Below are 25,113 nucleotides of genomic sequence, written 5' to 3' on the forward strand. Positions count from 1 at the left end.
AAAAACTGTTGATGACAAATACCCTATACCGAACATTGTAGCTATTCTCTCAAACCTTGGTAAAGCCAAATATTTCACGACACTCGATCTGAATCAGGATTTCATCAAATACTTCTTGCAGAAAAAGATAGAGAAAAACTGCATTTTCTGTAGGAAATGGGAACTATGAATTCTGCAGACTTCCTTTTGGTTTGAAGAATGCCCAACGGGCAATTGATGACGTACTTAGAGAACAGATTGGGAAGTCATTCCACGTCTACGTGGATGACGTGATCATATCCTCTAAAAATATGCAAATCATGTTCACCACATCGCCTGGGTACTAAATAAATTGTATAACGCTAACATGAGGGTATCACGAGAAATATCTTACTTTTTAAAGAAAAAGTCGAGTATCTTGGATTTGTGGTCTCCCGTGGCGGTATAACAACTAATCCCAGCAAAGTTGAAACACTTAGCAACCTGTGAATACCAAAAGCCATTCGATTTGACGACAGATGCTTCGTACTTTGGCTTAGGCGCAGTTTTGTCACAAAACAAAAAGCCGATAACCATGATTTCCAGGACTTTAAGAAACAACGAATTAAATTTCGCCACAAATGAACGTGAGCTACTTACGATAGTGTGGGCCCTAAAATCCCTAAGAAACTATTTGTACGGTGTACAAAATTTAAGTATTAATACCGATCACCAGCCACTAACATTCGCAGTCTCAGACAAAAGCACTAATGCAAAAATTAAGAGATGGAAATCCTTTATTGATGAGCACAACGCTCAAATTTTCTACAAGCCCGGTAAAGAAAATTTTGTCGCCGATGCTCTATCAAGACAAAACCTTTACGCTCTCGAATAAGATGCTCCATCGGACTTAGCCACTATGCATAGTGAGTTGTCATTGACATACACTATCGAGTCTACTGAAAAACCGATTAATTGTTTCAGGGACCAAATAATTATTGAAGAAAACATTATAGCTTCTGAAAAAATTATTATTATGTTCGGACAAAAAACAAGACATATCATACACTTTTCGAATAGAAAAAACTTAATAGAAAAAGTGTATGATGCGGTTAAAAAAGAAGTAGTGAATGCAATCAAATGCGACCTGCCGATACTAGCATTTATACAAAACAAGCTAGTTGAGACTTTCCCTTAAACCAAATTTTGGCACTCAAATTGGTCATTGATGTTCATGATAGGAATGAGCAAAAAGAAATCATAGCCGCAGAACATGGCAGAGCACATAGAGCAGCGCAAAACAAATTCTCCAAGACTATTTTTTCCCAAAAATGACCAGTCTAGCAAACGAAGTAGTTGCAAATTGTAAGACTTGCAACAAAGGAAAATATGATCGACACCCACAAAAACAGTACATTGGCAAAACGCCAGTCCCCAATCAAGTAGGAGAAATTCTTCATATTGACGTTTTTTCTACAGATAAAACGTATTTTCTAACCTGTATTGATAAATTTTCTAAATTTGCCATTGTTCAGCCCATAGCTTCCAGAACGATAATAGATATTGAGTCCGCCATCTTACAGCTTATGAATTTCTACCCTAACACTAAAATTATCTACTGCGATAACGAACCATCATTGAATTCAGAAACAATAAAGTCTCTTTTAAAAACCCGGTTTAACGTCGATATTTTAAATTCGCCACCACTACATAGTACTACAAATGGACAGGTACGAAAATTTCACATTACTCTTGCAGAAATTACCAGATGCTTGAAATTAGAAAATTAATTAAATGACACTACTGATATTATACTTCAGGCAACAATATAATACAATAAATCAATTCACTCAGTCGTTCATAAAAAACCAATCGACATAATTCATGCATCCCCTCCAGAATTTGAAGCAGAAATAAGAGAAACAAGTAAGAAAGCTGTAGTCGAGACTGCTCGACTACGAGATCCCCTGAACCCTACAAGCACCTGATATTTCAATAATAATTAGCACACACACACACACACACACACACACACGCATACAAACAAACACACACACACACACACACGCATACAAACAAACACACGCACACACATACCCATACAAAAAAACACACGCATACACACACACTCACATATACAGGCGATTGCGCTTGGGTTGCGCTGCAGTGTTGGCAATATTATGAGAACTTATTTGTTGAATAACTTTATGTCTCGACGTACGATCGTAATGAAACTCTAAGAACGTAATCATAATGTTAAAATGTATGTGTATATCGATGCACAAGTCTCTAGTATTTGATATACGACTTTTACAAAGATGAGGGTGAGGGGGTGGATATAGGGGCGGGGGGTAAATTTTAACAAAAACCGAAATTGTATAAAATACGTCTTAATATATATTTAAAATTTGGATACTCTAGCTATAATAATGTAGGAGATATAATTTTTTATCTGCCTTTCGATAAGGTTTTTTATCGATAAAAAAATATCGGAATGAGTTATCGTTTTTTAGTGATAAACTCGATATGCGCGCGATATATACGGACATTTAAAAAAAAAGTTGAAGTCTCTAGCTCTTATATCTTCTGATATCGACGCGTTCATACATACGGACAGACGGACGGACGGACAGACAGACAGACGGACAGGGCCAAATCGACTCAGCTCATCGTGCTGATCAAGAATATATATACTTTGTGGGGTCTGCCACGCCTCCTTCTGCCTGTTACATACATTTCAACAAAACCATTATACCCTGATTTCCCATTTTCAATGGGTTCAGGGTATAAAAATATCTAAAGCGCAAGATCTGCTACTGAAAAGACAAAACGCGGACAGAAGAAATAGAACTTTTCAAATAGGCGACAAAGTACTTATGAAATTAAATAAAAGACTTGGTAACAAGCCAACTCCTTTGTTTGAGGAAGTCATTGTAGAAGCCGATTTAGGGTCAACGGTTCTTATAAAGGGGAGGGAGGTACACAAAGATAACTAATAACTATCCTTCCAGTACTTATTCTGCTCTGTATCCTATCTTTACTAGGGTTTGGATTCTTCGCCTTCTACTTCTCGTAGCAGCAGCAGCTGGAAAGATTATCAATTACTCGAACTCGGATTATATTCCCATCATGGACGGAAACGTAGGTTTTTGGGAAAATTTTAAAATATCACAATGTACTCGGAGATTGCCGAGGAAACTAATTCACTTATGAAACATTTCTCACAGTCTCATATGATACAAATTCTTGAATCAGATTTAGGTCATATTAGGACACTGCTAGAAACAGTTAATGTTCACCATAGGCAAGCTAGGAGTATAAATATTTTAGGAACATCTTTAAAGATAGTAACAGAAACTCCTGACTTTGATGACTTCGAAAATCTGAAATTTCACCAGCAAAAACTAACTGACTCAATTGAACAACAGGCAGTTATAAATACAAAAGTACAAGAAAAGATTAATCACTTAACAGAATCCGTAAATAAAATAATTCGATTTACAAAAGAGAAACAGATCGATACAGGAAACCTCTATCAAACATTACTCACAAGAAATAGAACTGTAATCTCTGAACTCTAAACATTAATGTTGTCTATTACGCTCGCAAAGATTCAAATTATAAACCCAACAATTCTTGACTCTAATGACCTAAGTCAAATTTTAGATGAGCACTCTACAGATTTAACTATAACAGATTTAATTGAAATAGCCTATGTAAAAGTCTTTTTAGATCATAATTTAGTACACTTCCTTATCAAGTACTCAAAACCTAGCGTAATATGTAAAAAAAAAAATGACCATATTCCCCGATACTTGACCTCGATGAAAATAACAACGTCGCAGATTGTGGTAACAATATCTTAGCAGTTGGAAACTGCACCGCTTGCCTCATCCAGGCCCAACAATATCGGCAACCCTAAACATAACTGGCCACCGAGAGATTTTAAGCATGCCCTATCTTCAGAGGCTGAACTTTGAGAATCTTCAATATATTGGCAACATCGGAAAAAAAAACTGTCAATATGGCCTATGATGTTTGCAGCATCTCTTGTCACTCTGATCATCGGCCTCGTCGTCTTCAAGGTTCATCAAAATTGCAAAGAGAATAAACAACAAAACTCGATACGAGCTGTCATCGACACTTTGAGGAAAACCGAGGACGACCTTCAAACTAGTGAGGGAGGAGTTAACACATCCGGTCAGACAAAGTCAACGACTGCAGTTCTGCACGAGCAGGAAAGCTGCAACAATGTTTAATGCCAATTATGCCAAACTCCAAAATACGTTGCCGTCAACATTCCATGCGCCGTCGCGACGTTGAAACATAATCCATTCAGCATAATCGCTGACACAGCGATTATAGGTCAGGGCTAGCTTATGTTAAGAATATTTTGTCATTTATATTTCAGTACGGATTTGACCAATAAACGAACAAGTAATAATTCTATTTCACTGATTTAACTTCGTGCAGAGATCACAAGTGAACAATCTATTAATAATTAACTTATACATACATTTAATGTAATGTAAAACTTTGCCTTCCATACTCCAGTGCAACTGGGCATCATCACCTTCAAGATGACCTAAATGCATTTCAACTTTGGTGTGTGGCAAACCAGCTTGACTTAAATTGCTCAAAGTGTATGACAATGACCTTCAGTCGTACCGTTCCTCTAATTGTTGATTATAAAATTAGCAATATTTCCTTACGACGCATCCACACAATCAAAGATCTTGGTGTTTCTTTCGATTGTAAACTAAATTTTAATCTTCATATTTCTACCATCATTAATGAAGCCAAAAGTGTGCTTGCCTTTATTAAACGTTGGTCCAAGGAATTTAAAGATCCTTTTATCACCAAGCGCCTATTTACGTCGCTTGTGCGTCCCATCTTAGAGTATTGCTCTGTTGTTTGGTCTCCGCAGCATAAACTGCATCAGGATCGCATTGAATCGGTCCAAAAACAGTTTCTTCTCTTTGCCTTAAGGGATCTTCGATGGGACAGTAATTTACGATTACCGTCTTATCATAGTAGGCTCCAGCTTATTGATCTTCCATCGCTAACCAATCGCAGAACAATTTTAGGAATTGTTTTTCTGCATAAATTGCTTAGTGGTGATTGGTGATTGGTGGTGATTGGTCCTCTTTATTGGGTCGTCTAAACTTTTCGGTTCCGTCCCGAACAACTAGACACTATCGTCCGCTTCATTTACCGGTGTGCACTAGGGATTATTCCTTGCACAGTGCGTTTCATGTTCTTAGTGTTAATTTTAATAAATATTATCACGTTTTTTCCTTAGAGCTCTCTCTTCCTAAATTAAAAAGTTTGCTATTAGCTCATCTTAGGGAAATCACTCACAATGCCCAGGCATAAGCATTGGTATACATTTTCGTTGTCAATGTTGTGTAGTGATTTCTCAATTCTATCCTACATTCTATTCTGTGCTCTTCCTTTACTCTTTTCTTTTTACTATTTCTTATCTATTTATTTATTTTTGTTATTATTAACTTTTCTTGCAATTTCTTTTAAAACCTTACTTTTTCTTTTTCTGTACTAATTCTTATTTATCACATTTTTTTCTTTTTTTTTAATATATTTGTTTTTATTTTTTATTTTTAAGAAATATTTATTATTTTACATTTATTTTTTTTTTTTCTAAGTTTTCCTACTAACACTTCTTCTTATAGCATCATTAGTTTCACTGACCATATTTGGCTGTGAGACGTGGGCATAGCTGGCCGGACTGGCAAATAAAATACCCCCATCGGGTCGGTGTTACTATTGATATTATATCCTGTACTTTGTTTAGGCTTTTTCTTTTTTAAATTTAATTTGACTCTCGTTTTTGTCAATAGCTTTAAGAAATAAATAAATAAATAAACATTATGATTACGTTCTGAAAGGGTCATTAAGATCGTACGTCTAGAAATTAAATTATTCAACAAATAAAATCTCAAAATATTGCCAACACTGCAGCGCAACGCAAGCTCAATCGCTTGGGTGTGTGTATCTGTGTGTGTGCGAATTATTATTGAAATATCAGTTGCTCGAAGGGTTCAGGGGATCTCGTAGTCGAGCAGTCTCGACTAGAATTTTCTCGCTGGTTCTACCCTGACCCATTGAAAATGGGAAATCAGGGAATAAGGTTTTGTTGAAATGTATGTAACAGGCAGAAGGAGGCGTGGCAGACCCCACAAAGTATATATATTCCCTATCAGGGCGACGAGCTGAGTAGATTTAGCCACTAACCATAGAACACATAGACCGGACACGTAGTGTAAAGTGTTTTGCACACTTTTTTTTTGACATTACGACCCACACAACTTCGTATTTGCTCGGCTCCTCACTTTTAGGTTCAGACAACGAAAATAATTTGCACTTGTCACTTTACTTAATCAGCTACTTAAATATAAGCGCGCCTCTGCAATTCGAACCCAAAATCGTTCAGACAATTCTAAGTTGAGGTAGGCAGCAATGTTCACGTCCCATGCTTACACACATGCACACACACAAACGCACATGTAAAGACAGACATACAAATGCTCATAGTACATGTAGCAAGGGAGACTGTGTGCGTGCACATTCGTCGCGAAAGCATTTTCATCATGAGCACCAACGCTTTCATACCCTTTCCACAAATAATATCGAAAACACATATACAGATTTTGTACGAGCTTGGCAAACGGTTTAAAGAGTTCGGTATACTCTTCACACAGAAGGGAAGGCATTGAGCACAGAGACATCTTTTGTTCAACCATCTCGGTCGAGCGCATGAAGCAGAATGATTGTGCTCTCGAATATTTTCGTTGCCTGAACCTAAAAGTGAGGAGCCGAGCAAATACGAAGTTGTGTGGGTCGTAATGTCAAAAAAAAAGTGTGCAAAACACTTTACACTACGTGTCCGGTCTATGTGTTCTCTGGTTAGTGATTTAGCCCTGTCCGTCTGTCTGTCCGTCCGTCCGTCCGTCCGCCCGTCCGTCCATCCATCCGTCCGTCCGTCCGTCTGTCCGTATGTTTGAACGCGTCGATTTCAGAAGATATATGAGCTAGAGACTTCAACTTTTTTGTAAAATGTCCGCATATATCACGCGCATATCGAGTTTATCACTAAAAAACGATAACTTATTCCGATATTTTTGTATCGATAAAAACCTTATTTAAAATGTATATAAAGATGTATTTTATACAATTTCGGTTTTTGTTAAAATTTACCCCCCACCCCTAAATCCACACCCGCCACCCTCATCTTTGTAAAAGTCGTATATCAAATACTAGAGACTTGTGCTGCGGTATACACATACATTTAAACGTCTAGAAATTAAATTATTCAACAAATAAGTTATCATAATATTGCCAACACTGCAGCGCAACCAAAGCGCGAACGCCTGTATATGCGTGTGTGTGGGTATGCGTGTGTTTATTTCTGTGTGTATGTATGTGCGTGTATTTGTTTGTATGCGTGTGTGTGTGTGCGTGTGCGTGTGTGTGTGCTAACTATTATTGAAATATCAGTTGCTTGTAAGGTTCAGGGGATCTCGAGCAGTGTCGACTAGAGTTTTCTTACTTGTTTTCTATAGATTTTATTTGTATTAATGTATTTGACGCAGAATCATGTTTAATTTTATCAATTAAAGTTTCTATATTCAATTGTTATTTAACAGAGCTTCCTATGAAACACATATACTTATGTATGTGTGGACAGAAAAAGCACACTTGGTTTGGATTCTAGACACACAATCAGTTTTACCTTTATGAAACCTCATAGAGAAAATAGGAGCTAAGAAATGAGTTATATTTTAGTAAACGTATTGCCAAAGGCGCACGCATATGTAAAAACTAAATACAGTACATATGGTAAGAATTTGCAAAGTTGTTTACATATGTACATATGTGACTATAAGTATATATTAACATACATATATGTATACATATTCATATGGAAAATATCTTTGACCGACTAAAATTTCAGGGATTAATTGTATGAAAACCTATTCAACCTATTGGGAGCCCAAGGAACCAATTGTGCGTACAAAAACAATACCAGGACCAAAATCTACAGAGCTTAAAAGTCAGTTAAGTACTGTACAGGTGAGTTTCTATTAATATTGTAAAAAAAAAAAAACACAGTCCGTTAAAGCTAACAATACTAGTTAAGTAAAAGTAATCTAGTCGAGACTGCCCGACTAGAAAATCTTCTATATACTGCATCAGACTTGCAGAACGTGCCATCATTCAAGTACGTATATTTGATAAATCACATATGTACATATCCTAGTATCTGTCATACGATTCTCTCAAATATGCGGCGAAATCTTTGTATTCGTCACAGTATTAAAATTAGGCCTAAGTATATCAAATTATCGATTATTATCACGAACACGAGTGTGCATATAAAATATTAAGACTGCCTTTTGTAAGTGATTTGAGGATCAAGGTAGTAAGTTGTGTGAGGAGCGCCAGAAGCTCTATACGGGGTGAGTAATGAGAAATGAGTAACTAGAAAAGAAAAAGAGCGTAAAGAGTGAAAGTGGAACTGCAAGTCAACAGTCAACGCGAGTGAACAGCAAGGACAACGAGGGGCAATGCTATTGAGTTAGGACTACCAACAGGACATTGGACACATATAAAGAACTATAGGCAAGCCAGAATCAACTACGGCCACCAACGAGGGCATTGGTGCGGCCGAGCGTACGGACAACCGTTTTGGCTAAACCTGAGAAACAGGAGTGAGTGGGCTCACTTAGCCGTGAGTACGGGCGATGTGCCTGAAGCCAAACTAGGTGTACCGAGAGAGTGTCGAGTGGTAAACCGCGACCTCTGAAGCGCTTAAGCAAACCCAGCTTGCCTCCTCTTTTTGGGAGGCGAGGATACAGTTGTTAAGAATTGTGAAACTAAGTAAATTATTAAATTGTAAATTCAAGAAAATACATATTCGCTCAAACAACATTCGTATCACAAATCATCCCGATCCAGATTATTGCTCCCATATTTTACATTACATATATAAATTATACTTTAATTTACTAATTTATTTATTATAGAGTACTGGCACTATACAGTTTTTTGCCGATTATGAAAAATCTGCTGGAAACTATATTTTTGATGTAGATGGTAACGCTTTGCTTGATGTTTACACTCAAATATCTTCTGTGCCTCTTGGTTATAATCATCCAAAGCTTCTCAACATTTTTAAGGATGAAAGTAATTTGAAAAGTAAGTTCCTGATCTCAAAAGTGATGATGATTAAATTTAAAGAGCTACCGTCCAAAAATTATTAAAAATTTACTATTTCTGAATTTTGAGATCAAGAGAAAAGTACAAGCTGTGCCTGAGACAAAATAAACCAAATAGCTTAGGACTAAAAGCTCTACATCAATCAAAAATGCAGCAGCATATTTAGCTGGTGGGAAATTTTATAAATAAAATATATATATATATTTCCTGTCCTATTTCAGCTATGATAAATAGACCGGCGCTTGGAGTGTTTCCTGGAAAAGAATGGCCCGAAAAACTGAATTCGATTTTAATGAACATTGCACCAAAAGGATTAAACAAAATAACGACAATGATGTGTGGATCATGTTCAAATGAAAATGCTTTTAAAAGTATTTTTATTTGGTAAGTATTATTTCCTATATGATTCATTGAAATAACTCTTCCATATTTTTATTTTATCTCGTTTCTATGTGCAGTTTTTAGTGGGGCTAAGTTGCAAAATCTTTGTGAACCTTAGCTTCATTTGATTACGTTATTTGTTATTGTGTATATGTATATCGTAGAATTCCCGCGAAATGATCGTATGTCGAAAAATGTAATTTCACAGGAGAAGCTCTTTTAAAATTTTGTCATTGTATGTTAGTATACATACGCTCAAATTAAAATTTTATTTTTTTTTCCGAAACTAGAGCGAATGCAGCTTTTGTTGCAAGAATGTGAGACATACGTTTTCTAATCGTTCTGCATTAAAATCTCAATTTCGACGAAATGGTGTTTCGTAGTCATAGGAAGCTGCTGTCAGTAACCGTCATAGCTAATACTACTACTGTATACAAAAAATATTCCAATTATAATGAATATGTGCTAATTTAATACAAATTTAAGTTATCATATCATATTTATATTTTCCTATAAATATTACAGACTTAAGAAACTTAACGTTAACTTATTAATTATTTTATTAATGAATGGTAAATTTATTGATTTTATTAGGTATCAAAATAAAACTCGAGGAGACGCCGGATTCACTACAGAAGAGATCGATTCATGCATGATAAATATGGCGCCTGGTGCCCCGAAACTTAGTATTCTTTCATTTAAAGGAGCTTTCCATGGTCGCACCCTAGGTGCATTGTCCACCACACATTCGAAATATATTCATAAAATTGATGTACCATCTTTTGATTGGCCAATTGCGTCATTTCCACAATACAAGTATCCATTAGATGAGAATGTAGCGGAAAACAGAAGGGAAGATGAAAAGTGCCTAAGTGAAGTGCAAAGTTTAATTGATGCTTACAAAAAAAAAGACAAGCCCGTGGCAGGCATTATTGTTGAGCCAATACAAAGCGAAGGAGGCGACAACGAAGCTTCGCCTGAATTTTTCCAAGCCCTACAAAAAATTTGTAAAACAAATGGCGTTGCACTTTTGATTGATGAGGTTCAAACTGGAGGTGGCAGCACTGGAAAATTTTGGTGTCATGAGCACTTTGACCTTGAATATCCACCTGATGTCGTTACCTTTAGCAAAAAACTGCAACTTGGAGGTTATTTCCATAACAATGACTTCGCCCCTAAAGAACCATACAGAATTTTCAACACTTGGATGGGGGATCCCAGTAAAATATTGCTCTTGGAAGAAATATTAAAGGTTATTAAAGATGAACATCTAATGACAAATGTTGAGGCCGCTGGTAAAGTTCTCAAGCAGGGTCTATTAAACTTAGAAAAAGAATTCCCACAACTTTTAAATTCTACTCGAGGACGTGGAACATTTTTAGCAGTTAATTGTTCTAATAGCAAAGTAAGGGATTCTATTGTCAGTACACTTAGGTTAAACGGCGTTCAAACAGGTGGATGTGGAGAAATCTCAATTCGCTTCCGCCCTGCTTTGATATTTAAAGAAGCTCATGCCAACATTGTTTTAGATCGATTCAGAAAAGTTTTGCGATCAATGTAAATATTTATATATTATAAACAAATGTGCTCTGAAAAATAAATATTTAAATATAATCGAATTTTAAATTTTTACAATAATGAAAAGGATGTATAGCTGGTTCAGCAAAATTTAAGAACCAAAAGATTCTTTCAACAAAACCAACTATTGCATGAGGCGTTTAATGCGGCATTGAATAGTATGCTCATAAAAAACATCTCAAAATGAACTAAAACAGCGGCTGAAGTAACAAATACAATAAATGTATTCTCAAACACAATTCCATAACAAATAACAAAGCTCTAGTTGAGACTGCTCGACTACGAAATCGTCTTCGAGTACTATGGAAAATTAATTGCTTAAAACCTTTTCTTGTTGATGAGCAATGCTTATAAAACTTTCAGGTAGCTATTATAGCATTAAAGTGCGTGTATATGCTAAAGCATAAGTCTCTAATATTTGAAATACGTTTTTTAATAAGGTGAGGGTGAGGGGATGGATATAAAAGTGGGGAGTAAATTGCAACGAAAATCGAAATTATATAAAATACATGTAAGTCTATATTTAAAATTTGGAAGCTGTAGCTCTAAAGGTGTAGGATATACAATTAAATAACTAACGATGGAAAAAATGTCGGGAGTAGTTATCGATTTTTAAAAGAAAACTAGAAAATATGATATACACGGACCTAGGAAAAAAATTTCCAGTCTCTTGCTTTTAAATCACGGATAGATAGGGCTGAATCGACTCAGCTCGTTGTCCTGATCAAAAATATATATATATACGTTGTGCCACGTTTGCCACGACTCTATCTGTATACATATTCATTTTGTGCAAATTCAGTCACTAAGTTTTGAGTCCCCAATATGATTAGGTATATCATCATATATTTATTGATTTTGAGGTAACAACCCGAGCATTTATTCCAAACATCCAGTGTATAGCACCAATAGTGCTAAAAATATTGCAGAATTTGTGAATAAATAAGTAAATGCAACAGTTGGACGTATTTGTTAATTTTTACCCCCACCTTTAAATCCACCCCTCACCCTCATATTTGTAAAATGCGTATTTCAAATACTAGAGACTAGAGACACACATTTAAACAATGTGATAGCGTTATGCACCTCATTTTTGACTGTCCTTAGAACGAGCTAACGGTACCCTATCTGCAAAATTTGGATGCTTACGCTCCAAAAATAAATATTTCGATATGTCACGTCCCTAAAAAGGCGGACAGCCCGAGGTCTCTGACTTCAATACTGCTCAAAATATAGCAAAATTTAAAAAATGACAATAGACACGCTTCTAGTGGAGGCAGACGTGCAAAATTTTAACGTTCTAGTCTTAAAACTCTAGGAGATACAGTTTTATGCAATTTCCCACGCCCCCAATGAGCGTAGATATATCCCCTATTGGGGGCGATCTTGTGTGGTCGCCGCGGATTAACGCCCTAATAGGCGGATCGATAAAATTTAAACATTTTATAAATCGGAGATATACACGAGTATGTGCTCCAATTTCAAGTCGCTTTTCCTAAAGGCACACACGAGCTAACATCCATAAACCTAAACAATAAACCCCATGAAATAAACGGGCAGCCCTCGCAGACTGCAGTTAATGTTTAAGCAATTCAATGTTGTGCAAGACACTCTTAGGAGCTTTCCATTGTTTGAGTTTTGATCTAAAAAGCTAAAGCATGAACATGGCTTTCTTGATGCTCAAGATCATTTTTGTACTTTAGTTCTGGTTCGCACAGGACTAAAAATATTTTTTCGACAAAGCAAATTAGTTAAAACTTGTGTAAACTAAATGAAGTAAGAGTGCTCAAGTCGAGACTTCTCGACGAAAGAATTGATATTCCAATCATTCTGCATTTCTAGACTGCACAGCAGTGTGGAGAACAATATTAGTATTTATTTTTATGTTTAATAATTTCTTTTGTAGTAGGATTATCTTCATGAAACCAGAAGGCAGAAGGAATCGTCGCAGATCCTATAAGGAATATATATTCTTGATCAGGGCGACGAGCTAAGATGATATAGCCCTGACGGTCCGTCCGTACGTATGAGTGCGTCGATCTCAGAAGTTATAAACGAGCTATTCATATTTGTTCGATAACTTACCCGATATCTTTTTGATCGATTATAATCGATTTCGTTTTTTAGCCTCATTTGTGTACATCAGATTCATTGTATATAGTGACATAATCATAGTGATTACATCCACAATATCCAAACGCTGTTCCCAAAGCCGAATAATTAATGTAAACATTCCCAAGCTTGGTAATTGTAAACAGAGAGCGGCAAACCGGCGCTTCTTCTCACGATCGGCAGCGATCGAAATAAAAGCACAATCAGAATAATTTCGTTTTCAGCAACATGCATCACCCACATACATATAAACATTTCTTTCCAGCAACATGCATAAAAAAAAAAGTTGCAAACATTCTGTTAGAGCTCACTTTATTATTCAATAGACACACAATTGTTAGTCTTAAGCTATTGTTCAATAACTTTGACTTCGTCTTTTAATTTACATTAGAGTTATTGTTAGCATATGTCGCGGCATTTATTCGACTTATAACATATATCTAATTGGCGCAGCCGGTAGGATGACAATAAATTGTGGACCATCTATGCAATAACTAAGCTATTAATTCTTTCTGTGCCGTTTACTGCCATCCGCTAAACAACTAACGTAAAGGCAACCCACGCGACGGCCAATATCGCGTCAAGTTTTAAAAACATAAAACCTCGACAGTGACGTGTAAGCCGAAATTCGCGAATTGCCAAAGCCGCAGAGTGTGATTGTGTAAATAAAAACAATAAAATAAAAACTTGAAAATAATTCAAATAGACGCGATAGAATTCGAAGAGAACATAATTCCAGAAGATTCTGGTTATCTCATAAACATTCGAAAGTGCTATCTGTGCAACAAACTGAGCAATCAATAAATTAAGTGAATACAAATTAAGTGAATATAATTAAACAAAAGAAATTTACAATAAAAAGAAAAAAACTGAAATAGAAAAAAAATATATATATAAAATAAAAATATATACTTCAAGTTGTAAAAAATGAAATGATCAAAATGGAAGGAGACGCAACAGCATCCCTTTCCGATGCCAACATGACACAAGTGTACAACCAGCTTAAAAATATTGAGAAGTTCACTGGAGATAAGAACAGTTTGTACATGTTCGTTAGCCGGATCGACTACATATTGGCACTTTACACCACCAATGATGAGAGGCAGAGGTCAATACTTTTTGGACTTGTGGAAAGCTGCATCAGCAGTGAAGTTATGCTATCTCTTGGCATAAACAATTTGACAACATGGACGGATCTTCGAAAACAACTAATTTTGAACTACAAGTCGCAAACCCAGAACCACGTGTTATTGGAGGAATTCAGGAACACCCCATTCAAAGGCAACGTGAAAGCTTTTCTGGAAGAAGCAGAACACCGTAGGCAGACATTTGCGAGGAAGTTAGAGCTAGAAAATAATTTAGACGAAAAAACATTGTATGCGCGGTTAATTAAAACCAGTATTGAAAATTTAGTCCAAAAACTACCCACACGCATTTGCATTCGGATAATAAATTGCGAAATTTCCGATTTAAGATCTTTAATAAACATATTACAAGAAAAAAACCTTTATGATGAACCCTGTCTAAATCAAAATCAAAACAAAATAAAACAAGATAAAAACTTCAAGCCATCAAATCCCAATCCCAATATTCAAAAGTTTCCCACATTTCTTCAACCAAACCATTCCTATGCCCCATATCAACCCTATTTTCAACAACCATATCTTCCACCAACACCTAATTATACTAACACAAAATATAATAAACGAATGGAACATTTGCAACTTAACAAAAACCGAACACAGAGACACAAATATGCCAATGAAAATTACTCCCAAGCCCGAACATTGTCGCGATAAGTTTTTAATAGACATTTATTCCTCTGAAGGCAAGCACTATTTTAGTTGCATAGATACTTATTCAAAATTCGCTACTCTTGAAAATATTAAAACAAACGATTGGATAGAATGCAAAAATGCATTAATGCGTATATTTAATCAGTTAGGAAAGCCAATATTATTAAAAGCTGACCGAGACGGCGCATTTTCCAGCGCATTGAAGGAGTAGAAATACAATTAAATACTACAAAAACAGGAATGGCAGACATCGAAAGATTTCATAAAACAAAAAACGAAAAAATTAGAATAATAAACACTTTGAATGACGAAGAAAATAAACTCAGTAAAATAGAAACCATTCTTTACATTTACAATCACAAAACAAAACATAACACTACTGATAGATACTCAAGAAAAAAAAGAAAAAATAATAAACAGTGACCGAAAAGAATACCAGATATCGAAAAGGACCGTTACAAAAAGGAAAATTAACCAAATTCGAGTCCCGCAGGTTTCTACTTCCTAATCATACTATCACTTACATTCTGTACAATATGCAACTATCATCGGTCCGTTGTAAAAAACAACAAAACAACAGCGACAACAAATGCAACAGAAACTGCAGCAATAGCAACAACAACAGCGACAGCAACAGCAACAACAACACACCGAATAACAACAACAACAATGAGCCGCAGCAACAGCGGACATCAGCGGACATAATCATCTATACATAAAAGGAAGCCTGTGCGAAGACCAGCACCGGCCACGCCCAGCGCGCCAAGCTGGACCAATGTAATAAAAAAAAAAAAAGCCAGCGCACCAAGCTGGGCCCTAAAACCGACAGCGCTACTTAGGGCGCACATCCAGAGGATGGAACCGACAGTGCTACAAAGAGCACACAACTTAGGGACCGACAGCCGTTCCGAGGACGCCCACCAATATTTTTTTTTTTAAATTTAAAAATGCACTGCGCTGCATAAAAACTAATCTTAATCTCTAAATTGTTAAAATTGAACGGAAACATTTCTGCCCGATTAGAAGTATAGCCTGTAAAGCTATACGAACCAATACGCAGATACATGTAAACGAAAAATTATAAATTATAAAATTGTACTACTGAGCGAAGATTGCGTTGCTCGGTATAGAGCATGGGCCGTAAAGCCATGCAAATATTAGCCAGGAAGACCCTTGCGTTGGTCGATTAGGTATGAAAAACATAAAAAAAAAATATATATATATTTTAAATATTTTATAAATCTATATTATATAAAATTATATTTAAAAAATTTTTTTGTTTTTGATTTTTGTTTAAGAAATACCAATTTAAACCAAAAAATTATAAGTTTTTTGATTTATATTTGCACAACTCTGTTTTGACCCTTTTTCATTTGAAATTTCGTGTTCTTGCTGACTCGATATTGTCGATTTCAGCCTTGAACTTATTACCTATTTCGTCATAAAATAATCAATTATGAATAAATATGTAACTAGAGCCAGCCTTGACGTACCCGTGTGGTCGCGGGGCTTTAGAATACAACCACAGTGAGAAAACGGTTGTCGTAAAAGGCGACTAAGAATCTCAACTGACCAAGACCAACATTTTATAAAAGTCCTGAAGTCACTACCAGGCAAGTAAACAGAAAAATTCCTGCAGGATATGTCAATGTCTTACGTTAACAGCACTATGTTAATAACATAACCCAGTTCTCCTACTGGTTCGCTGTACTTGGCGCCCCGCGGAGTACGTCGGTATTGACCTTACATATCTTTACTAATGCTATACGAGCAACACAGCTTTAATCTAAGAAATACAGACGAGGAAATTACAACCCGGTCATTTTACTTATCGGCGACGCCACCACTCCAACATTTGGTCCTTCGAGCCGGAGATCGTCCACCTCCACATACACATCAGCATTCCATAGGCCGTCGAGATAAGTACCCCATATATACATACATTCACTGGCACTTCTTGTCCGCCGCTATATTCCCTTGTATATATATTTATTATATTATATGTACTAATTTACATTATATTTACTACATGCCTATATGTATGTATATCCTTATATGCATATATAGATATGTCTGAAGCTGTGTTACAATCCATACACAAGTATATGTACTAATCCTATTTAGTCCGACACTCCGTTCTACATATCGCCATATCATTCGTACACATATATTTCTCCATAACTTTATGTATATTCCGATCAATATTTATTAAAACGAGAGAACAATATTCTTTGTTAATTGTTTAATAAATTTATTTACAATATTTTGCTGTTTAGCACATTCGCATACACTCATATACTAGTCGCCGGAACGAGTGCCCCTCGCACGTAGCAACTTAAGACTTTATATATCATTGGCTAAACAGTTGCGCGCATGGTGCTGACTTGGCAAATGCCTCAGTTCAGTTCCCTGATCGCAGCGGCCAACGACGGTAACCTGATCCCTTGCGCATGTCGTAAGAGCAGCGTTATCGCTTATGCTGAAGTCGGCTTGCGGACTATGACGTTGTAGCTTATGCTGTGTCAGCTATAGTGGGTAGCTTAAGCTTGACGATTGTATGTTTAGAATAGCCTCATTTCGACTCGCATTGGAGCGGAAAATCAGTTCTGTTTGAGAGTCCATAGCTAACGCCAGCTGTTCAGGCATGAACATATGAATATACGATGATCGTATACATGCCTCCGACGCACTCAGCGACTAGCAGGTAGCGCGCTGTGAAGAGATAAGGGCCACATGTACGGACTGCATAAATAGACAAATGAAGATCAACCCTTGCAACCCCAGAGTCAGATTACGAAGGAGACGAGCGCTGAGCCTTACAAACTCAGCGATAGGATAAGAATAGCTAATAGACCAACGCGGAGTCTTACACACTCAGCGATAAGATAAGAATATGTAATAGCCCAATGCTGAGCCTTACACACTCAGCAATAGATACATTAGATTTAAGGGTTGAAATTATACATGAGTCTGGGTATATAAACCCAGGCTCAGAATAATAAAGATCACCAGCTTTCAATAAATATTAATTCGAGTAAACAATTTGTGTTTCAATTGTGTCGGAGACATTGTACCAGCTGAGCTAAAGCACCTAAAGCCTTTATCGAGTTATAAGTACCGATAACGCCTCATATCAGTCACCTAGCAGCATCAAGCATCATGGGACTGACTATCATCTCAACAACTCATCGTTGGACAGACTCATCAAAAATAATTGGCGCCCAACAGCGGATGAAACCCGCGACTCCAAAACCAACAGTAGTTAGGATAAGCCCTGCAAATAACATGTAAGTGGTTTATTCAACTAAACGATTTTAAGTGATAATAAAGATATAAATAAAAGTGAAAGGAATTGAGCTAAGCAAGTTGTAGAAATCATCTCGAAAAATCCTAGCTTATCACATTCTACCCATACCGATTAACATCGGCCATAGGAAACTCTGTGAATAAAGTGTCAATTACATAGGTTACGGGTACAAGCTAATGAGCTTCCCAAGACCCTATAGAGAAATCAAGAGAGAATATATCAGCGACGAAGACTGGGACTCAAAATCAGAGGCCAGTTTAGAAAACACAGCAGACATGGACCCAGAACAGATTCAAACGCTCATAAGTCAGGCGTTGGCACAGCAGGAGGCTAGGTTGAGGGAAGAATTTGACGCCAGGTTAAATTCTGTAAACCAAAGGGTGAATAGCTTACGCCTTGAAGCACCTCAGGTTGAAGCATACCAAAGAATCTCGATCGACCCCAATGTGGGATGTATTATATCCCTGGACTGTGTAAAATCTATTCCCGAGTTCAATGGTACGCAGGACGAATATGTCCACTGGAGACAGTCCGCCATAGATGCGTACGAGCTTTTCAAACCCTACATAGGCAGCAACGCTCACTATCATGCGGTTAACATAATAAGAAACAGAATTAAGGGTACTGCAAGAACTTTGCTATCTTCATACAACACAGTTCTAAATTTTGATGCTGTAATAGCAAGATTAGACTGTACGTATGCTGATAGAACATCGCTTAGAATCCTACGTCAACAGCTAGAGATGGTCCGACAGGGCGACTCTACCTTAATGCAGTATTATGACGAGGTCGAATGCAAGCTAACTCTGGTCACGAACAAGGTAGTAATGACCCATGATCAGGAGAGAGCAGTAATGCTAAATGAGGAGGTAAAGAACGATGCACTGCACTCATTCATCTCAGGCCTGAAGAAGACCTTGAGATCAGTCGTGTTCCCCGCGCAGCCGAAAGACCTGCCCTCTGCACTGGCTTTGGCCAGAGAGGCAGAGGCTGGCATCGAGCGAAGCAATTTCGCAGCCCCATATGCAAAAGCATTGGAAGATAAAACCCACGCAACTGAGAGTAATAGAAACCAAAGACGCTCATATGAGAAGCAGATCAAAAGTAACGATGCCGAACACGGCCAAGAAAGAAGGCCCCACTATAGCAAAAAACAGGGCAAGCAACAGCAACAGAAAATCTATGCAAATAGTAGCAACAAAGTAGACCAGGGTCAACAACAACAAGAACCTATGGACGTCGATGCGTCAACAACAAAATTTAGACAACAAACGCAATACAGTAAGGATCATGCGGAAAATTCGCAAGTAGAAAGTGCTCGGGGCCAAAAAAGACCAAATTCATCTGAACGCGTGTCAGGCCAAAGGCGTCAGCGGTTGCACACTACTGTGCAACATAACCACGACAATGACGACCACAGCTATAATAAAACAGCCTCCAGAGAGGCTGCCGAGGTCGACGACAGGGGACGATTCGGCGACAGGGGACGACTCGATTAATTTTTTAGGGAACGCTCCAGGCTACCGTTCGTCGAAGGGCAGCTTGCAGGGAAAAATGTAAGAATTTTAATCGACACGGGGGCGGCCAAAAACTATATTAGACCCTTAACAGGGCTAAAAAATATAAGGCCAGTTAACACCCCATTCAATGTTAGTTCCATTCATGGTTCTAACAAGGTTCACCAGAAATTTTTAATTAACATTTTCGGCGTAACAACATCATTCTTCCTATTAGACTCCCTGGCTCCATTCGACTGCATCATAGGCTTCAACTTGCTAACGCAGATAGGAGCAACTTTGAATGCCGAAGATGGCACAGTCAACTATGGAGCTGAGTCCGAAAAACTGCAGCACCACATATGCAACAATGTAAACTTTACAAATGTCGATGATATTGCCGTACCAGAAGCCATAAGGGCCGAGCTTAACAACATGGTCCTAAACAATTTAAAGGCATTTTCAGCTTCTAACGAAGCACTGCCGTTTAATACTTTTGTAGTGGCTACAATACGCACAATAGACAATGAGCCTGTCTATTCTAAACTTTACCCGCACCCTATGGGTGTCGCTGATTTCGTAAAAAACGAAATCAAAGAACTAATGTGAAATGGCATCAAAGTCACCCTACACAACTTGACATGGGTTGTCGATAAAAAAAGGCCGTGACGAAAATGGTAACAAAAATAAACGCCTAGTTATCGACTTTAGGAAACTAAACGAACGTACTATTGCCGACAAATACCCAATGCCGAGCAATACCATGATTTTGGCCAATCTAGGAAGGGCTAGATACTTTACAACTCTGGACCTTAAATCCGGCTATCACCAGATTTTTCTCGCGGAACAAGACCGTGAAAAACATCTTTCTCTGTAAATGGAGGAAAGTATGAATTTTGTCGATTGCCGTTCGGGTTGAAGAATGCTGGAAGCATCTTCCAAAGAGCGATTGACGACGTACTGCGTGAACAAATTGGCAAAACATGCTATGTGTACGTCTTAATTTTTTCAGAAAACGAAAGAGACCATGTCAAGCACATAAACTGGGTCTTAACAAGGCTATGTAAAGCTAACATGAAAGTTTCTAAGGAAAAAACCCATTTCTTTAAAAAGGAAGTAGAGTACCTAGGCCTTATAGTAACTGAAGGCGGGGCGATAACCGACCCGGAAAAGGTTAAGGCTATTCAGGAATATCCGGAAGCAAAGAACTTATTTGAGCTTAGATAATTTCTGGGCATGGCCAGTTACTACAGGTGTTTTGTTAAAGACTTTGCTGCAATCGTGAAGCCATTAACAAGCATGCTGAAAGGCGAAATTGGTTCCATTAGCAAACATATGTCAAAGAAAACGATTATCAGTTTCGACATCAACCAGAGGGATGCCTTCGAGAGACTAAGAAATATCTTAGCTTCAGAAGACGTTATTCTTAGATATCCAGACTTCAAGAAGCCATTTGATCTAACGACGGATGCTTCTGAATATGGTATTGGTGCGGTACTATCACAAGATGGTAGGCCCATTACCATGATATCAAGAACTCTGAAAGACAGGGATGCGTCAGACGCAAAATAGATATTTTATTCTTTTTCCTAATTGAACAATTTTATAAGTTTAAATTTGTTTCTTCTTAAAAAGCCCTCATATATGTATGTACGCATATATGCATGTACATATATGAATGTACATAAGTCTGCACGCATATGTAGCATCAAGCATTCCAGCCTTTCTTATGCACGCGCTCATTTGTATGTGTGTATGTATGTACACATAAATGCAAATTTATCATCCGCTACTCTGGCTCTTCTTTTCTATAATGCGTCATAACAAGAATCTCATTTTTGGATTTGATTTTAATTATGTTCGTTGACAGTAGGCGGTATCGCTGTCGGCAAAGGTGCCGGCTAAATTTGTTTTTGTATTTTGACAAACATGGCTTGGGTGCGAGTTCAAATCCCGCGGAAAACTCTTTTTTGTAAATTGCAAATTTTGTTATTTTAGCTTCTTTTATATTTTTTAAATATTTAAATTTTATTTTTAAATTTTATAAAAGTGTTTCCTTCCGTGTTATCAATGCCTATTAATCCTATTTGTACATACATGTACATACATATGTAGATAGCTCAAGCATATAAATGTCGCAATTTGATACTAAAAATGCCGATTGCCACGCCCCTAGTGGCCGTAGATACCTCATTTTTGGCCAGTTCTTAGAAAGAGCTAACGGTAACGAAATTTGAATGCTTAAGCTCAAAAAATGTGTGTCGATATGCCACGCCCCCAAAGAGGCGTGACAATTATTTTTGGGGCATCGATAGAGGAGGTTACCAGTAACTCAACTATCCAAATTTGAAGATCATTTCTGGGCATGGCCAGTTACTACAGGTGTTTTGTTAAAGACTTTGCTGCAATCGTGAAGCCATTAACGAGCATGCTGAAAGGCGGAAATGGTTCCATTAGCAAACATATGTCAAAGAAAACGATTATCAGTTTCGACATCAACCAGAGGGATGCCTTCGAGAGACTAAGAAATATCTTAGCTTCAGAAGACGTTATTCTTAGATATCCAGACTTCAAGAAGCCATTTGATCTAACGACGGATGCTTCTGAATATGGTATTGGTGCGGTACTATCACAAGATGGTAGGCCCATTACCATGATATCAAGAACTCTGAAAGACAGGGAGACCCATTACGCCACCAATGAAAGAGAGCTATTGGCTATCGTATGGGCGTTAGGCAAGCTACAGCAATACCTGTATGGTACGAGAGACATTAATATCTACACAGATAATCAACCTCTCACCTTTGCTGTGTCAGATAGAAACCCTAACGCAAAAATTAAAAGATGGAAAGCGTATGTAGATGAACATAACGCAAAAATCCACTACAAACCTGGAAAAGAGAACCACGTCGCAGACGCATTATCTCGACAAAATATTAACGCCTTGCAAGGGGAGATAGCGTCAGACGCAGCCACCATCCATAGTGAGCTGTCGCTGACATATGTATACAATTGAGTCAACAGACAAGCCAATAAACTGTTTCAGAAGCACGCTTCCTACTGAACCGAAACTTCATATTTTTCGGCGAAAAAACTCGCCATATTATTCACTTCACAGATAGAAATCAAGCATTAAATGAAGTAAAATCATTTGTCAAACCAAATGTAGTCAACGCAATTAATTGCGACCTCCCAATGTTGGCATTCATCCAACACGAATTAGTAAAAAGCTTCCCCTCCACTAAATTTCGTTTTTGCAAATGTAGTAACTGGCATAACAGGCAAGGACGAAAAATAGGCAAATCGAAATCAACAATAAATTTCAGGTACGACCTAATGAAGTTTCAAGGGCACTTAATGCAATTCTAAAACCTGATGCGGAAGTCGAGCATGTCTATTCAATAATTCTAGTTAAGAACAGAATGATAATTACATATCTCGAAGATCTAATTCTATCCGTAACACTTGCCAAAATAAATTTGACTAGCCCACTTATCTTAGACAGCATTGACATTAAAGAATTGTTAAATGAGCTATTAGTGTAGTGTAGTATGTCCACTTTATCAAATGTTCACTGTACTCAGTAACATACATATTTACAAATACATTGTTACAATTAAACTGCAATATTCATACATAGCTCGCAGTCACAACATAAGAGCTAATATGATCACTCTCAAGTGCATGTGCCTTAACAGAGTACTAACTCCGCTGAGTCGGCATATTTTACATGCGCGACTGTTTCGTAAACAAGTGGACACATTACCCCCTATTCGTCTGCGACTCTCGCCAGACCCTTAAGCTGATACATATGTGTATATTTACGAAGCCGCTCCGCTGCTGGCGTGACCGGCAGCGCAGCTATGCGGCTCTAACCATAAGAATATATTCAATAAAGAACATTCGCAAAAGAAGTCTAAGAAGGCACTGACGTGCCATCGTAAATAAATGCTTTCTTTATTAAAACAATTCGACAACTTATCCATTACATGGCGACCGTGACAGTTGGCGCTGTCTACAGTCAAAATCTAACTTTAAATAAGTGTGTTCTGCCTGTTAATGGTGGTGGTGCCGCTGCTGCGGCACTGCTGCAAAGAAAACGGGAAAAAAAAGTCACCAACTAAATGTTAAATGAAAAGCGAATGAGGTTGAGAAAAGTAAAAAAAACCAACAGCAGCGACTGCAACAGCGACAGCAGCAAGAGTAACAGCAAAAATAACAACAACAGCAGCAACAAAAACAACAACAGCAGCGACGGCAACAAAAACAACAAGAACAACAAATCATCAACCGCAACATTGTCACCACAAGCAATAGGGTAGCAGCAACATAGCGGCGACTTGTGAGTACACATACTGTGTACCATCAGCCTGTGCAAGGACCAGCACTGGCTCCGCCTAGCGCGCCAAGCTAGGCCAACGGATCTTCAAGGACCGACAGAGCTACAAAGAGCACATAACTTAATCTTGTGAGCGAATTGTGAGAACACATACTGGGAACCATAAGCCTGTGCAAGGACCAGCACCGGCCGCGCCCAGCGCGTCAAGGTGGCCCAATCAAAATTAAGATGTGAACCGGCAGCGCTACATAGAGCGCGCAACATATCTCTAAATATAAAAATAATTCTAAATTTAACAAGTAAGAACGTTGCGTTTGCTTACATTACAAAAGCGCGCTTTTTAGCATTCTAAGAATTGCGATTGATTTCTGGATTTTCTAGCTGTTATTGTAGTTTTGTCAGATGACGCTCTGTTATTAGCTTATTGTATTTGCTATACCAGTTTGCCAAGCAAAGCAATAGCATGGGCGCTAAAGGCGTCGCATGTTACAGCGGCGGAGGTTCAAATCCCCATCAGGTTATGTTTTTTTTTTTTCATACATACATATTTCGTTTTTTACAAAATAGATATTTTATTCTTTTTCCTAATTGAACAATTTTATAAGTTTAAATTTGTTTCTTCTTAAAAAGCCCTCATATATGTATGTACGCATATATGCATGTACATATATGAATGTACATAAGTCTGCACGCATATGTAGCATCAAGCATTCCAGCCTTTCTTATGCACGCGCTCATTTGTATGTGTGTATGTATGTACACATAAATGCAAATTTATCATCCGCTACTCTGGCTCTTCTTTTCTATAATGCGTCATAACAAGAATCTCATTTTTGGATTTGATTTTAATTATGTTCGTTGACAGTAGGCGGTATCGCTGTCGGCAAAGGTGCCGGCTAAATTTGTTTT

General features: G+C 37.5%; 1 protein-coding gene and 2 long non-coding RNA genes across 3 annotated transcripts in view; all 3 read left to right on the plus strand.

Annotated features, from left to right (window-relative positions):
• Nucleotides 1-25,113, plus strand: part of LOC149091561 (uncharacterized) — a 168,876-nt gene that overhangs the window by 132,647 nt on the left and 11,116 nt on the right. The window lies entirely within an intron of this gene.
• Nucleotides 7,643-11,177, plus strand: Gabat (4-aminobutyrate aminotransferase). Its single transcript, XM_018110442.3, has 5 exons — nucleotides 7,643-7,815; nucleotides 7,931-8,049; nucleotides 9,003-9,174; nucleotides 9,417-9,579; nucleotides 10,171-11,177. The coding sequence occupies exons 1-5, from the start codon at nucleotides 7,746-7,748 to the stop codon at nucleotides 11,135-11,137; spliced, it is 1,491 nt and encodes a 496-aa protein (XP_017965931.1). The 5' UTR covers nucleotides 7,643-7,745; the 3' UTR covers nucleotides 11,138-11,177.
• On the plus strand, nucleotides 17,378-19,686 carry LOC149091562 (uncharacterized). The gene is made up of 2 exons (XR_016196711.1): nucleotides 17,378-17,678; nucleotides 18,057-19,686. It is a non-coding gene; the product is annotated as an uncharacterized LOC149091562 (long non-coding RNA).

Source organism: Drosophila navojoa, chromosome 4, assembly GCF_054131105.1.
Source record: "Drosophila navojoa isolate 15081-1374.11 chromosome 4, UAZ_NAV_1.0, whole genome shotgun sequence".
Classification (NCBI taxonomy): Eukaryota; Metazoa; Arthropoda; class Insecta; order Diptera; family Drosophilidae; genus Drosophila; species Drosophila navojoa.